The sequence below is a fragment of the Oenanthe melanoleuca genome, chromosome 26 (assembly GCF_029582105.1).
Source record: "Oenanthe melanoleuca isolate GR-GAL-2019-014 chromosome 26, OMel1.0, whole genome shotgun sequence".
Taxonomy (NCBI): Eukaryota; Metazoa; Chordata; class Aves; order Passeriformes; family Muscicapidae; genus Oenanthe; species Oenanthe melanoleuca.
In genome coordinates this window covers 2,011,580-2,025,627 of record NC_079359.1, presented here as the reverse complement: position 1 = coordinate 2,025,627, position 14,048 = coordinate 2,011,580, and the positions used below count along the sequence as shown (strand labels likewise).

Here is a 14,048-nt window from a genome sequence, read left to right as displayed (position 1 = left end):
CGGGGTTGGAAGGGACCAGTGGAGCTCCTCCAGTCTCCTGGGGCTGATCGTTCACATCTGTACAAGCCTGAGCACCCAGTGATGGTACAGAGCTGTCAGCGGCTTCAACACGGCTGGGTCCCGTCCCTGTCCTGTCCCTGCTTTGTGCACAGGTGCGGGCCCTGCTCCTTGCCCTTTTCACGGCCCTTTTCCCTTCTCCCAGCCCTTCTGCCGCCCTTCTCCCGGCCCTTTCCTGCCCGGCTCCCGGCCCTTCTCCCGGCTATGCCGGTGCCGAGATCCTTCTCCCGGTCCTTCTCGAGGCCACGGCGCTACCCCAGCCGGACTCTCAGCCCTTTTCCCAGCCCGTCTGGCGCCCTTCTCCAGGCCCTTTTCCCTCCTCCCAGCCCTGCTCCCGGCCGTGCGAGCGCTCCCGCCCACAGGCGGTGTCTGCGCTGGGGCCGTGCCGAGCTCGGGCCCGCCCCGGATCCGCGCCGGGTTCCGCTGATGGCGGCGGGGCCCGAGTCCCTGCCGGTGCCGGTGCCGGGGCCGCTGCCGGTGCCGCTGCTGGTGGCGGCGGCCCGGGAGGCTCTGGGGCCCGGCTCCGGTTGCGGGCGGAGGCGGCGGCTGCCCGCGGCCCGAGCGCTGCACGCGGCCGGGGAGGTGCTGGCGGTGGCGGCCGGGCTGAAGCCGGCGCTGCTGTGGGACTGCGGGAACGCGGGCCCGGCCGAGCTGCGGCGGTACCTGGGCCGGCTGCGGGAGGCCGGGCTGGCCGCGGGCCGCCTGCACGTGCTGGGCCTGGGCGGCTCGGCGCTGGTGCTGCGGCCGGCGCTGGCCCGGGGCCGGCTGCGGGCCGCGCTGCGCTCCCGGGCCCCGCCGCTCGTGGAGGTGTCGGCGGCGCGGCGGCGCCCGGCGCTCTGCGGCCCGGCCGAGGCCCGGCCCGCGCTCCGGCACCTCGCCGCCCTGCTGGGCCACCTGCGGGACGCCGAGGCCGCCGGCGCCGAGCCGGTGACCGCCAGCGAGGTCGCCCCCGGCGATTGGAACCTGTGCACCGTGGCCGGGGTGCTGCTGGGCTACCCCGCCGTGTACACGTTCGCCCAGGGCGCCGAGAACTGCCTGGCGCTGACCCCGCTGCGGGTGTTCACGGCGCAGGCCGCCTGCCCCCGCATCCAGGACGGGCTCAGGGTCCGGATCTGCTCCTTCAGCGTCCCGGAGAGTCTGTGCGCCCAGCTCGGGGATGTGCTGGATGCCTGGTGCCGCGAGCTCAGGGAGGCTTTCAGTGCTCAGACTGAGTTTGTAGATCTCTGCATTTCCAGCGAGGTCGTGTCTCTTCCAGCGGTTGCCTTGTGAAACACGAGCACACTGTGACTCTTTAGCCTTCCTCGCTGCGTCAGGGACCAAGGCAGAAGATCCAGTCCCCTGCATCCCTCGTGGTCCTTGAGCACTGAAGGCTGAATTGTGACAGTCACCGCGGGCCGGTGGCAAAACCAAATTCTTTAAAAAACCAAGTGTGTGGACACGTGTGCTCTGCAGCCTCAGTCCTGCCTGCCTGCACATTGCACCCTGCAAAGTCAGTGGGTATTTATTTGCAGTGGGCAGCTGAAGGTTAATAAATTATTTGAACACCATGGTGCTTTGAATTTGTGAAGTTTATTGTAGGCTCCGTGGGTATTTACTACGTGTATGTTACGTGTATATTTCAGTTCTATTTATTTCCCATGTGTTGGTGTCATGGCCTGTGTTGTGTCTGAGCCTGCACATGAGTGAAAGGCAAGTGCTGCTGTAAAACCTGCATGGCACAGCTGCAAAAGGGACTTTAAACCCCTGTCTCTGATTAATTCATGTGGGGCTGGCAGTGAAAGGGAAGCAGGTGCGGCTGGGGAGATGCTCGGCCCCAAGAGAGGCTGGAGGCCACAAGAACAGGGCCTGGTGGGTGTGGGGTAGGATTGCTCAGGACACAGGAGACTGTGCTGAGGACCCTCCTGAGCTGGGTTTCTTTGTCAGGTAAGAGTTGGGATGGCTCAGGACGAGTACCTCCCATTTAGGAAGGCAATAAATACAGGAGGGATACTTGGGGGGCATGGAACCCAGGCAGGCTGGATGCCAAGGGCACAGAGTGCCCTGTCCCTCTCAACCTGTGCAGCCACAGCAGCAGCAGCCAGAGGGGCTTTGTCCCCCTGTGCCTCAGGGACTGGGCAGTGCAGCCTCCAGCAGGAACAGAGGAACCACAGCAGCTGAGTGCAGGAGTGATGTCCCCGTGGTCACTGAGACCTGTCTGGAGTGAGGCCAGCTCAGGATCCAACCCAATGTGCACACACACAGCAGCAGAAGGTGGGGTGGGGTTTTGGTGAAGCAGAGGTCAGTTCCCGCAGTGAAGTCAGTCATCAGGGAGCTCCTTCACAGCCTGTAACTCGCCAGGAAGGTGGCGATGGCCACTGCGGCCACTGCCAGCAGGAGAGGGATCCAGGGGCCGCGCTGCCTCTGCCAGGAGAAGCTTGTGTTACTGGAGTGTGCTGGGAAAAGGCACTTCTCATCCCAGCCTGGCAAACACGCCATTCCTCCCTGTGCTCGGCACAGAGGGGTCAGTGCCGGGCTGGGGCGGGGACAGGAGCTCCCACCTGTGCCTGGCTGCCCTGGGGGCGGCTGAGCTCGGCGCGGCACTGGCGCAGCCGGCTCAGGCAGGACTGGTACTCCTCGCTGAGCGCCTCCAGCTCCGAGCGCAGCTCCGAGCACTGCCAGCACAGCGAGGGGGGGTCCTGGGCACGAGGGGTCCCCTGGGGGCTGCACCCACCCCGGGCGGCCGGGCTGCTGCAGCGGCTGCAGCGCTGCGCCCGCAGCAGGGCACAGCCCAGCTCTGCTGCCCGAGCATCCTGGTGAACCTGCAGGGACAGAGCACAGCTCAGCGTTACTGCAGCGGGGTGCTGGGGCAGTGCCTGCCTGCCTGCGTCCCACTCCTGCCTGCCTGCATCCCACACCTGCCTGCATCCCACACCTGCCTGCCTGCATCCCACAACTGCCTGCATCCCATACCTGCCTGCATCCCACACCTGCCTGCCTGCATCCCACACCTGCCTGCATCCCACACCTGCCTGCATCCCACACCTGCCTGCCTCCATCCCACACCTGCCTGCATCCTACACCTGCCTGCATTCCACTCCTGCCTGCCTCCATCCCACACCTGCCTCCATCCCACACCTGCCTGCCTGCATCCCACACCTGCCTGCCTCCATCCCACACCTGCCTGCATCCTACACCTGCCTGCATCCCACACCTGCCTGCCTGCATCCCACACCTGTCTGCCTCTGCTGCCAGCATGGGGGAAAGGAAAAATGTGATTTTTACAGCCACAGGAGTGTGCAAGTAAGAAGATGTGGAATGCAGACTCCTGTCAGGGTTTGCCCCTCAGCCTGAAATTCCTTCTGCATTTTACTGATCCTGACAGCAATTCCTGACAGTCCTTTTAACCCTCTGGGAGATGGGACTCAGGGCTGGCCCCTTTTCCTGACCACCCAGGTGGAGCGAGTTCTCCCTGGCGTTCTGATGGGCAGGGCATTGGCAGCAGCTCTGAATGAGCTGCCTGTGCCCAGAGGCTCCAGGAGCCTGGGTGGGGGTACCTGGGTGTCTTGTCCCCTGCAGCTGTTCCCTCTTGCCATGACTGTGCTTTATAAACCCTCCTGGCAGCTGCTGGGTGATCCCTGATGGCGCTGGTGCCCTCAGCTCTGTGTGTTAATGTGACAAGCTCTTCTCCGTGGCTCTTAGTTCTGCTACAGTAAGTTATGAATTACTTTTATAAGTACTTTTTAATAAATCCTTGCTGGCTGAATACTGCTGTAAGAATTGAGGGGCTGTTGGTTGGCAGAAGGTTGTTGGATGGCAGGGCGTGTGTAAAAGGCTGCAAAGCTTTGGTTGGTTGGGTTTTTTGCAGCCCAGTTGTCCTGTTAGCAGACCCTTCCTGTTATTTTTATTGTTGTTATTATTTTCCTCCTTCTTTTCTGCTCAGGGCTTGGTTCCTAAAGTGTGGCTTTGGCTTTTCCCTGTGAGGCTGTGGAGGCTCTGCTGTCTGTGAGAGCAGGGGTGGGTTTGTACAGGGAGAGCTCTGCTCCTGCAGCCCTGTCCTTGTGTGCAGCTGCTTCATCAGGGGTTTAGGCAAGGGTGGTATCAGGATGAAAATCAGGGCAGATAATCCTTAGAGGAGACACCAAGCCTGGGTTACCTGCAGGAGCTTTGGTGTGTGGGGTTTCTGCTGGAGCAGAACCAGCACTGAGTGATTTCCTCACCTCGTTCTCCTTTGCTGTGAGCTGGGATGTCCTTCTCTGCATCTCATCCTGCAGACTGTCTGTTCCCTCCTCCTCCTCCTCGGGGTGCTCTAACAGAGCGTTTTGTTTCTCCTTGGCAGGAGTGAGAGGTGGGGTCTGTGTGGTGAAAACCTGGTCTAGAAAACAGTCAGGCTTCTGATGAGAAACAGCTCCAGGCTCTGGGCAGGCTTCAGCTCTTGTTTACTCAGCACAGTTTAAGGATAATATTTGTGTGCTATGCACAAAGCAAAGACACAGGAGCTGAGTTGTTATCACAGGCCTGTCTCTTCTGTAGCTACAAGTTCATCATCTTAAGAGCAATATTTCTAAGCAATTGCCAGAAATGGAGGGGAGGGACAGTTAAAATGCTTTTTTTTATTGCTTTCTCTTTGTCAAATACAGCTGTAATTGCAATTATAAACTGGAATGTTTTTTGTTTGGAAAAAAATATGGCATAGCCACTGAAGTAGAATTTGCAGTGAAATCAGTTTATTTTTAAAGTGTTTGCCATCATAAATACATTTATATTTTAATATTAGCTAGCAAAACAACTCATTCTGTATAGCTCTAAAATAACCCTTTCTTCTAAACCAGTGCAGACTTTTCCTAGAGTCAGGGGTTACAAAGTTTGCTGACCTTTCCTTTGCACCGTCACCTCCTGGCTCTTCCTTTGGTTGTTCTGGTTGTGGATCAAGTCTGGGAACACAAAAAGCAACATCAATTGTCTCCAGCACTAGAGGATGTCTCTAACTTGGTGCTTTTGTGTTACTTACTCTGCAAATGGCTGATTGTTTCCTCCAGTGTTACCTTCTGCTCTTGTTCTTTTTGCAGTTTGTCTGCAATAAGGATAGAAGGAAATCAAGGTTGGTGTAAATCTGTGTATCTTTATGCAAGGGTGGAACTTTTCTGTTCTCCACATGTGTAGAGTGGAGCAGAGGTTGTTGGCTGCCCTGGACTTTCTTCTCTGAAGGGATGGGTTTTTAGCTGTTTACTGCCCTTTCTTTTTTTTTGGCAGCTTTTTCTCTCGTGCCTTGCGTTCAAGTCATTTATGGTTTATTTTAAAGCTGTTCATGCAAGACCTGTTAAGAGATTAGAACTGCAACCCACATTCTCTTCCTTAATTATGCTTTAAAATAGCCATGTATGCATTTAAAATAACTTGTTGAGTTTCCATGCCTCTGAAGTGGAGCTTCAGGACAGGATCAGCTCCTCTGTAACCCCATCACCACACATCTCCCAGGGCTACAGTGCAGTTCCATGATCTGGCAAGGGTGAAAAGCCCTGATCCAAGCTGAGGACACAGCTTAGGTTTTTATTTTTCAGTTCTCCTCCAGCAAAGCCACTTCTTTGAACTCTTCAATCTAGTCAGGAACAACTTTTGGAGGACTTTACCCTCAGAAGTTTTTGTGGCGGGTTGAGCTGTGAGCCTCTGAGCACCGCGGGTTTAGGAGGTTTCCCTCGCCCCTGCCGTGTTTTTGGGGGCACACCCCCCCCGTGGTGGCCCCAGGTACCTTGGATGTGGCGGATGTGGCCGGCCTGGCGGTCGTTGTCGCTGCGCAGGGCGCTGGCTCTGTGCAGCAGCTCCGTGCGCTCCGCCCGCAGCGCCTGCAGCTCCCGGCTCAGCCGCTCGTTCTGCGAGTCCGCCCGCTGCGGGGACACGGGGGACAGAGGGGGGGCACAGGGGACAGAGGAGACACGGGGGACAGAGGGGATAGAGGGGGCAGAGGGGACACGGGGGCACAGGGGACAGAGGGGGCAGAGGGAACACAGGGGACATGGGGGGCACAAGGGACATGGGGGTACAGGGGACAGAGGTGACAGAGGGAACAGGGAACACAGGGGGCACAGGGGACAGAGGGGACACATGGGACACGAGGGACAGACGTGACACGGGGCAGAGAGGGCACAGGGAACACAGAGGGGACAGAGAGGGGACAAGGGAGACACGGGGACAGAGGGGGGCACAGGGGACAGAAGGGACACAGGGAGCACAGGGGACACAGAAGACATGAGGAACACGGGGCACAGAGGGGCACAGGGGACACAGAGGGGACATGGGGGGCAGAGGGGACACAGAGGACACAGGGGACACAGGCACGGGCTGGTTTGGCTGGGCAGGACATCAGAGCTCATTTCATCCTGCCCCCACACCACTTTCCCCTGGCCCAGGCTGCTCCGAGCCCAGACACTGCCAGGTTTGGGGCAGCCACGGCTGCTCTGGGCAGCCCAGCATCAGTGCAATCACACATTCCCGAGGAAGCTGCTGCTGCAGGGCACTGACGTACCTGGAGCTCACTCTCTAGAGCCTGGAAGCTGTTTTTGAGCTCGGTGTGTGCTGTGCTCACCCTGGTCAGTTCGGCTTTCAGCGTGGCGTCGTGCTCTTTCCAGAAGGCAAGGTCCTCTCGTGTCTCTGCCAGGCTTCTCTGGAGGGGAGAGCGGGGACCCAGGGGTGGCTGTGACCCAGGGGTGGGTGCCCCAGGTGCCAGCCTGCCCTGGGTCACACCAGCTGGGTTGTGCTGGCTGCCCCAGCACACAAAACCCGTGTGGGGCTGATGCCATCTGATGGACAGAGCCCAGACGGGCAGTGCTCCCTCTGGAACACATTCCTGTGCTGCCAGGCTTGTAGCCTGGTGCTGCTTGGGATAAAACTCTCTTGTTTTTCTGTAAATACCAGTTATCCTGTGGGTCAAAGCAGTTTGCTGCCTCTTGGGGAAAATCTGTTTTCAGATAAATGAGCAACTCTAGAAAAAAACAGCTCTGGAGACCTCGTGCTCTGGTGTCTGTCAGTGTGGGCAGAGCAGGGAATGGCCCAGAGGGACGCTGCTGGGGAAGGGATTGCAATTCAAGCTGACAAACCCGAGTGCATTTCCTCAGCTGTGAGCTGTCTGTAACTTGATGTGCAGTGAGAACAGGCTGCATTAAAGCTGCTTTGGGCTTTGCTGAGTAGCTCAAACTTCATACTTTTTTATCTTTGCTGCTAATGGTAAGCTTGTCATCACCTTTCCCTGACATGTGGGTTTTCTTTGTCACACTTGGACTAAATTAAAGCCAGGCCAGCTGTAAGACACGTTGCTCACCTGAGAGTTTTGCAGCTGCTGCTCTGTTTGGAGTTTGTCCTCCAGCATCTTCTGCAGAGCCTCTTTTGCCTTCTGCTCATAGGCCTGCTTCTGGTCCTCCATCTCAATCAGGATCTTCTTCACACACTCCTTTGAGTAACTCTAGAGAAAGAGAGCTTGAAGTGCTTGTCTGTCATTCCTGACCTTGCCAAACCTGAGTATTAGGAAACCCAGAGTGTGTAAGTGCTACTGCTAATGTGCTGTGAAGCATTGCTTCAGCAAGGAGTTGAAGTCCTTTTTTGATAGGTATCTAATCAGATTGATGTAGAAACTGAGACCCGACCCACTTACAAGGCTTGGTTTTTGTTTTCCTGCCTTTCTTCACTTGTGTTTGTCAGTGAATCAGACATTACCTGGGTGCAGGCCTGCAGCTGATTTTCCAGCACCCGTAGTTTACACCTCAGTTTGTCTTCGTTCAGCTGACCCTGGGGAAAAAACAACTGAAGTGAGATGTGAAATGAGCTGCACAATGTGCCCCCAATGTTTTGTTGGGTTGGGTTTGATCCATTTTCTCCCTTCATCTGTAATCAGATCAGTCTCTTCAGTGCTGAGAGCTCAAGTCAACCTTCCCAGCCTCACAATAATGGGGGAAGTAAAACTTTGATGGATTGAAACCCTGTCCTGAGGCAGTTTCTCTGGTTGCCGGGTGCAGGTGCTGGCACTGACATGACAAGTTAGGAGCGAGGGGATTTTGGGCTGTTCTGTCTGGCTTTGGCAGAAATGCAGCTGCTGCCTGTTCCCACGAGCATCCCTGATCCCTGCTTGTGCTCCCTCCCTGCCTCCAGCTCCGGCTGCTGGAACGGTCTTGTCTCGCTGCTTTCCTTAGAAAATAGGTTGGGTCTGTGTTGCAACACCTGCAGTTGGGCAGGGGGATGGAGGGCACTGGTGGTGATTCATTTTCCTCATTGTCATCTCCTCTCGTTGTTAGTCAGGCTGCTCAGGCTTTGTGAAGCAGACTGCATGCAAATTCAGATAACATTTCCAGCAAAGAGTTCACGTAGGCTGTTTTTCCACCACCAAACTGAGAACACCAATATCCTCTCTGCCCACTGCTGTTTGAAGTCACGACTCTGAGAAGAAACTCCTTGATGTTGCAGGAATAGCTGACAGACCCAAGCAAAACCAGCCTCCCTGGTGTCTCAGCAGTGTTTAAATTCACACAGAAGCATGTTTACAGTCCCAGAGACTAAATGTTCCCAGTTCAGTTGTTGGTGCAAAGAACTAAAGGCTCTTAGTAAGTAGGTGGAATTTTGAAAAGCAATTTTAGATGTGCAATATTCTGCCTGGTTTTCCTCCTGCACAGATGTGGCTGTGCCAGGTACAGGCAGTCAGGCCCTTGCTGTGCTTTGGAGCAGAAATCAGGGAAGGGTTTGGGTTGGAAGGGCCCTTAATCACACTGAGCATCATCCTTCACTGGCAGCATTTTGGAATCAGCAAGGCAAGTTTTACAACTGCTGGGGATTTAAGGCACACTCCTGGGGTAGGAAGGTCTCTCTGACCTCGAAATGAAATTGTGAGAGGGGGAAGGAGCCAAATGCTTTATCCCTGCAGTCTGACACCCCCATCCTCCTGCAGAACTTCACGTGCCCCATCAAACCCCAACCACACATGAACAGCACTTCAAAAATGACTCTGGCCATTCCAAGAGCTACTGCCACATCATTCGCAGGTGCTTAACAGCTCATCTTTGAAACCCAACTGTTAGAAAGGGTTCAAAAGCTGCTACAACAAACATTTGGCATCTCACCCGAGGCTGGAAAGGAACAGCCAGCCCTCCCTTTCCATGGCACAGAGTTATGGGAAAGCTCCATCCATCCCTCCCTTTGCCAGCACCCCTGGAGCAGCCCCCAGCCCCACCTGCCTCGTGGAATCCCCTCCAAGCTGCAGCATCTGCCTGTTGGCTCCAGCACCGAGGGGGTTTTTAGGCTGATGAGAAGCTGGTTTTTAGGCTGATGGAAAGCTGGTTTTTATGCTGCTGAGAAGCTGGTTTTAGGCTGATGGAAAGCTGGTTTTTAGGCTGCTGGAAAGCTGGTTTTTAGGCTGATGAGAAGCTGGTTTTTAGGCTGCTGGAAAGCTGGTTTTAGGCTGCTGGAAAGCTGGTTTTAGGCTGCTGGAAAGCTGGTTTTTAGGCTGATGAGAAGCAGCGTGCAGGAGGCAGCAGCAAAGTCTCTGCTGCAGCAGGAGCAGCGAGGGGCACCCACCTGTTTGTCATCTGAGGTTTCGTGGCCACTTCCTGTGAGTGTTTTTTCCTGCTCACATTATATGGAAGCAGCGAGCAAAGGCGGAAGTTTCTGACCACAGGATGTCTAACACAAGTTTTTGTGCCCCCTCACCCAATCACTCGCTTCTCTGCCCCAACAGAACTTTCAAACCACTTTTTAATGCCACAATGGCATGAATTGTTTGATTTCATGATCCTGTAAGAAAACCTCTTATGTTACATAAAATATCTTAATTTTTCATCCTCACAGAAGAAAAAAAGGGCCCCGTCTCAGGGTGTCCAGAGGATTATTTTTGAGCTGTGAGGATGCCAGGCCATGATTCAGCACCAACAGCCTTGGAGTTGGGGCTCTGGGCTGTGTTGGGGCCCAGAATACATCCCTGAAAGGAACAGGGAGGATGACCCTGGTATTTCTTCCCCACTCACTGCTGTTGTTTTTATTTAAGAACCAGTGGGAAAGGCAAGCTATAAAAAACCCCTCCAAACCTTGCAGAAGAATACAGATTTTTAGACCTGCTGTTGATCTGAAAGCAAAGTGCATTTTGCAATAATCTCTTTGGGCACAAAAGGGAAAAATTCAGGCCAAGCTCCCCCCTTTTCTGCTGAGCTTGTCCCACCTTCCCTAAGCAGAGAGGTGAAGCAGGGCAGGGAGCCAGGGGAGGTGATGAGGGGATCTGCAGCTCTCTGGTACCTGCCAGGATTTCTCTGATGCCTGGAGCAGAGTGGACAAAAGCTCCTGTAAAATCACCATCTTCTGCTTGAGCAGCAGCTCACGGTGCAGAGCCTCCTGTGGGCAAGGGGGACATGGTCAGAGTTTGGGGGGACAGCCCAGAGCCCCCCAGCCCAGGGGCTCCAGCCCTTTGAGCTCTGTTGGCTTTTTTGGCCATGATAACATTGGGCTTTTAGTACCCCTTGATTTAGCAATATTAATACAATGTTAATTTAAAAGTATTATTCTTGATGAAAAGCACCCAGTGGGTGCTGAGCACTGTTTGGTACCTACCTTCAGGTAGTTGGAGAGCTGCACCATTTCCTGAAAGGGAAAGGGCAAATGTGTAAAAACAGGATTGTTTCTGTTTATAAACATGTCATGAACTTGATACAAAAATCTAAATATTTTTAAACGGAAGTGAATTAACAGCCTATATTCTGGTGGAGAAGGAGAGCCTGCTGGGGTCCATTGGGGTAGTTTTCCCAGGGAAGTGGAAATATTTCCACAGCAGTTTAACTTTCAGCAGTTTCAGGCTGGTCATTACCAGTGCTTAGCTTACCTTGTTTAAAACTGCAATTCCCCAGCTGGAATGAAAAACAAAGTGTGTTACTGAGGGGTCAGGGAGGGTCTTCGGGCTGGACACCCCCTCCCTGGCTGAGCTGTGAGTGCTGTGCAGCAAAGCTTTTGGAGGGGGAGCGCTTTGGGCTTGGGGAGCTGTGGGAATTCCCAGGCAGGAGCTGCTTTGCTTACTCTGTCTGCTGGCTCGAGTCTTTCACTGCTGAGCTGGGATTTGGGAGGGTCTGGGTTCCTGTGGGAGCAAAGTGAGAGGGTGTGAACGATCCCCCGAGGGGATGCTCTTCCATGAGGATGCTCATTTCCCAGATGGCTCCCATTGTTCCCAGTTCAGTGTCCAGGGACAGCTCAATGGGCACAGGAGGCAGAGAAACGCCCTGCTCTGATGGGCAGAGAAGCAGCTGGAAGTGATCCCGAGTGAAATCCCTCCCCTGCTGATCTCGGGACAGCAGCAGGGCAGCCCTGGGGCACAGCAGCGCTGCTGGTTTGTCCTGCCCCAGGAAAAATATTACTAATTCTTGCAGTCTGCAGGGCAAACTCAGACTGGGCCGGTAAAACACAGGAGTGAGGATGATCCCAAACAGCTCCGGGAAGATGGGAATTGAATATTGTGCTGGGAGATCTGAGCATCCCTCACGTACCTTGGGTGTTGACAGAGTCCCCTCGTCCCCAGGGGCTGCTGAGGCTCAGCTGGGACTGAGCAGGGGGGAAGCTGGGGCAGCTCCTGGGGTGCTGGAACGAGAGGGCAGCTGGAGTCAGGGTCTGCCCGGGACAGGCTGCCCCTGAGGAGATGCCAAGGAGCCGTGGCAAATCCCCAGGGATCTGCTGCTTTGGCTGCAGCAGCTCCAGAGCTTCGTACGGGGAGCTCCAGGCTGGGTCTGTGTCATCGTGCTCAGCTCTCTCTGCTCACTCAGCTTTGTGACCCCTCAAGGTGCACCGGGGAATTTTACACAGAAATATATTTACAAGGAGATCTGTTTGGCTCTGCCTGGGGTGTTTGCACCTTCCCAAAGCTGTCCCTGAAGGCAGGGAGCCCTCTGGGCTCCTGTGTGGCACAGGGTGGGTAACGAGTGCCAGGGAGTCTCCTGCCTCCTCCACCCTCCCTGCTCACAGCACAGGTGATGAAGGGAAGCCAGGTGGATGGACCTCACTCATCAAGGGTAAAAAAGAATTTGTGCAAGTGCAAAACTGCAGCCTGGCAGCAAAAAGCTGGAGTGGTACTTGGAGAAATGGCAGAAAAATCTCCATGTGGTTCAGGGCTTGGCAAACAGGAGAGGAGCAGGGAGGTGAGTGTGTCCCCACGCCTGACTCTGCAGTTCGTGGGGAAATGCCCACGTTTGCCTGTTCAGTCTGCATTCTGGCTGTGCTTTGACCCGGGTGCTGATGCTCCAGAGGTGGCCGAGCTCTGGGCTGCGCTGCAGGCACAGTTACCTGGAGCAGGATGCTCGGTCCGGTTTGTGCCTCGGGCTCCTGTCCCTGCAGGGTCTCTCCAGGCAGGTTCCTCCTCCTGAGGAACTCCCTTTGGCGGGGGCTGTGCGGTGGCCGAGGCGCTGGCCGGGCGGGGCGGCGGCAGGAGGTGACATTGTGCCTGTGGCACATCCCCTCCCTGGCCTCCTGCCTCCGCTCGCTCCGCTCCTCGTAGCTCTCGCCCGGGCGCCTCTGTGGCCGTGCCCTCCTGGGCATGGTGGCCTCGTCCCCTCGGGGCCTCTGCCCTGTGGAACCGGGCCAAAACACAGGGCTTAAGGGAAAATCGAACGTTTCTGGCGTTTAAGGGTTGTGGGGTATCGGCAGTGCTGCTGGAGCGCCGTTCATGTGTAGAATACTCCCATGCTTCTTAGTTTCTGTTAAAATCTGCTCGGTAATTCTTTTTAATCTCCATGGTAGCTGTGCTCAAAGCTCATTCCTGGTGCTATCTCTTACTGTAGGGGCGTCCTTTGAAGGTGAGCAGCGTTTTTGGGGTGGCTAGCTCTTGCTCTGGGCGGGGAAGGTGCCCACAAGCCCCAGCCAGGACACTGCTCCAAATACTGAGCGTTTTCCAACTCGTTTTGCTCCATTTTAGAAAAGGCCTGAATGTGTGTCCTGCTCATCCATCCACTCATCCATCTCCTCCCATCAGGAAAAGCTCAGCCTCTCCCACCTGTGCTGCCTCTGGCTTGCCCAGCCTGTCCCAGGGCTGTAAAAGCCTCAGTTCACCAAAAATGCACCAAAAAGCAGAATAAGCTTAAAGAAACACAGTCCATTACTCACCCTGGGCTGAGTAAACCCTTGAGGCTTTCTTGACAAGCTAATGCTCTATTTCCTCCTTCTGTTACCCCAAATTACCCTCTCTAATTAAACATGTCCTCTATCTTTCCTTTCCAAGCTGTTACACTTCTTGCTTCAAGGGAAACCAGAAAAAAAAATTGTGCTTCTTGCTGGTTCACATTACAGTTTCCCCGTGCAAGTTGCATGGGCTGAAAAGTGGGGTGAAAAAAGAGGAAAAAGGTGCCTGGTGCAGCTCTTAGCCTCTGCTCCCCTCCAGCCCCAGCAGCCTGGTGCTGGGGGTGCTGCAGCCCTTACCTGGTGCCAGGGTCCCGTCCTGCCCCTCGAGTGCCGTGCTGAGCCGGGTGTTACCGGGCAGGAACACGCCCCAGCTGCCCTCTTCATGCCAACCACCTCATCCTGGCTCTGGCTGTCTTTGCTCTGTGTCAAACAGGAAACGTTGCAGCTGCGGCCGAGCCCCGGTTCCTGTGTGTGCTCCCAGCCCGGCTCTCAGCGGGGCCAGGCTTATCCTGGGAGCCCCGAGTGTCCAGCCTGGCTCCAAGCAGGGCCAGCACTTATCTTTTGGGGCATCTCCCCGTGCTGGCCTGTGACACAGAGCTTGGGTGCTGCCTCATGGAGCTGCTCGTGGCACTCGGGGACGGAGTTTCCCCGAGCGGCTTTGAGAAATCCAGACTTAGAGAAGTACAGTAATGCTATTATTTTAAGGCTTCTTGCAGATTTGAAAGAGGAAAAAAAAAGTGTGTTTTTGGCAGCTGAGGAGAGGTCAGGAATGGCAGAAATTCATTAAGGTCTTTAGAGAAGTGAAAGCTTCGTTAATGCAAATCGGGAGGAGGTCGGTTTAGCCAGCTGGGCACTGATAAGGGTGCTGGGCACTGATAAGGGCTCCCTGCTTG

General features: G+C 55.3%; 2 protein-coding genes across 3 annotated transcripts; one reads left to right on the top strand and one right to left on the bottom strand.

The window, feature by feature from the left end:
* The first annotated feature begins 453 nt into the window (after positions 1-453).
* Positions 454-1,604, top strand: C26H1orf74 (chromosome 26 C1orf74 homolog). The gene has a single exon (XM_056511194.1). The coding sequence runs from the start codon at positions 484-486 to the stop codon at positions 1,324-1,326; it is 843 nt and encodes a 280-aa protein (XP_056367169.1). The 5' UTR covers positions 454-483; the 3' UTR covers positions 1,327-1,604.
* Positions 1,605-1,610: 6 nt separating this feature from the next.
* On the bottom strand, positions 1,611-13,997 carry TRAF3IP3 (TRAF3 interacting protein 3). Of its 2 annotated transcripts, XM_056511191.1 has the most exons (16): positions 13,453-13,536; positions 12,325-12,605; positions 11,535-11,625; positions 11,071-11,128; positions 10,880-10,904; positions 10,612-10,641; positions 10,300-10,395; positions 7,741-7,812; positions 7,349-7,489; positions 6,557-6,694; positions 5,783-5,918; positions 5,045-5,107; positions 4,908-4,967; positions 4,254-4,408; positions 2,595-2,855; positions 1,611-2,457 (listed from the first exon to the last, which is right to left on the bottom strand). In XM_056511191.1, the coding sequence occupies exons 2-16, from the start codon at positions 12,574-12,576 to the stop codon at positions 2,374-2,376; spliced, it is 1,662 nt and encodes a 553-aa protein (XP_056367166.1). In that variant the 5' UTR covers positions 12,577-12,605; positions 13,453-13,536; the 3' UTR covers positions 1,611-2,373. The 2 variants fall into 2 exon arrangements, with proteins under 2 accessions (XP_056367166.1, XP_056367165.1); XM_056511190.1 differs by lacking the exon at positions 12,325-12,605 and having other exon boundaries at positions 13,453-13,997.
* Between the last annotated feature and the right edge of the window lie 51 nt (positions 13,998-14,048).

Coding starts and splice junctions, on each gene's coding strand:
- TRAF3IP3 (XM_056511191.1), bottom strand. CDS start 12,576: ATGCCCAGGAGGGCACGGCCACAGAGGCGCCCGGGCGAGAGCTACGAG. Junction 10,642..10,879: donor GAATTGCAGTTTTAAACAAG/GTAAGCTAAGCA, acceptor TTTCCCTTTCAG/GAAATGGTGCAGCTCTCCAA. Junction 2,856..4,253: donor TCACAGCAAAGGAGAACGAG/GTGAGGAAATCA, acceptor CTGTCCCTGCAG/GTTCACCAGGATGCTCGGGC.
- C26H1orf74 (XM_056511194.1), top strand. CDS start 484: ATGGCGGCGGGGCCCGAGTCCCTGCCGGTGCCGGTGCCGGGGCCGCTG.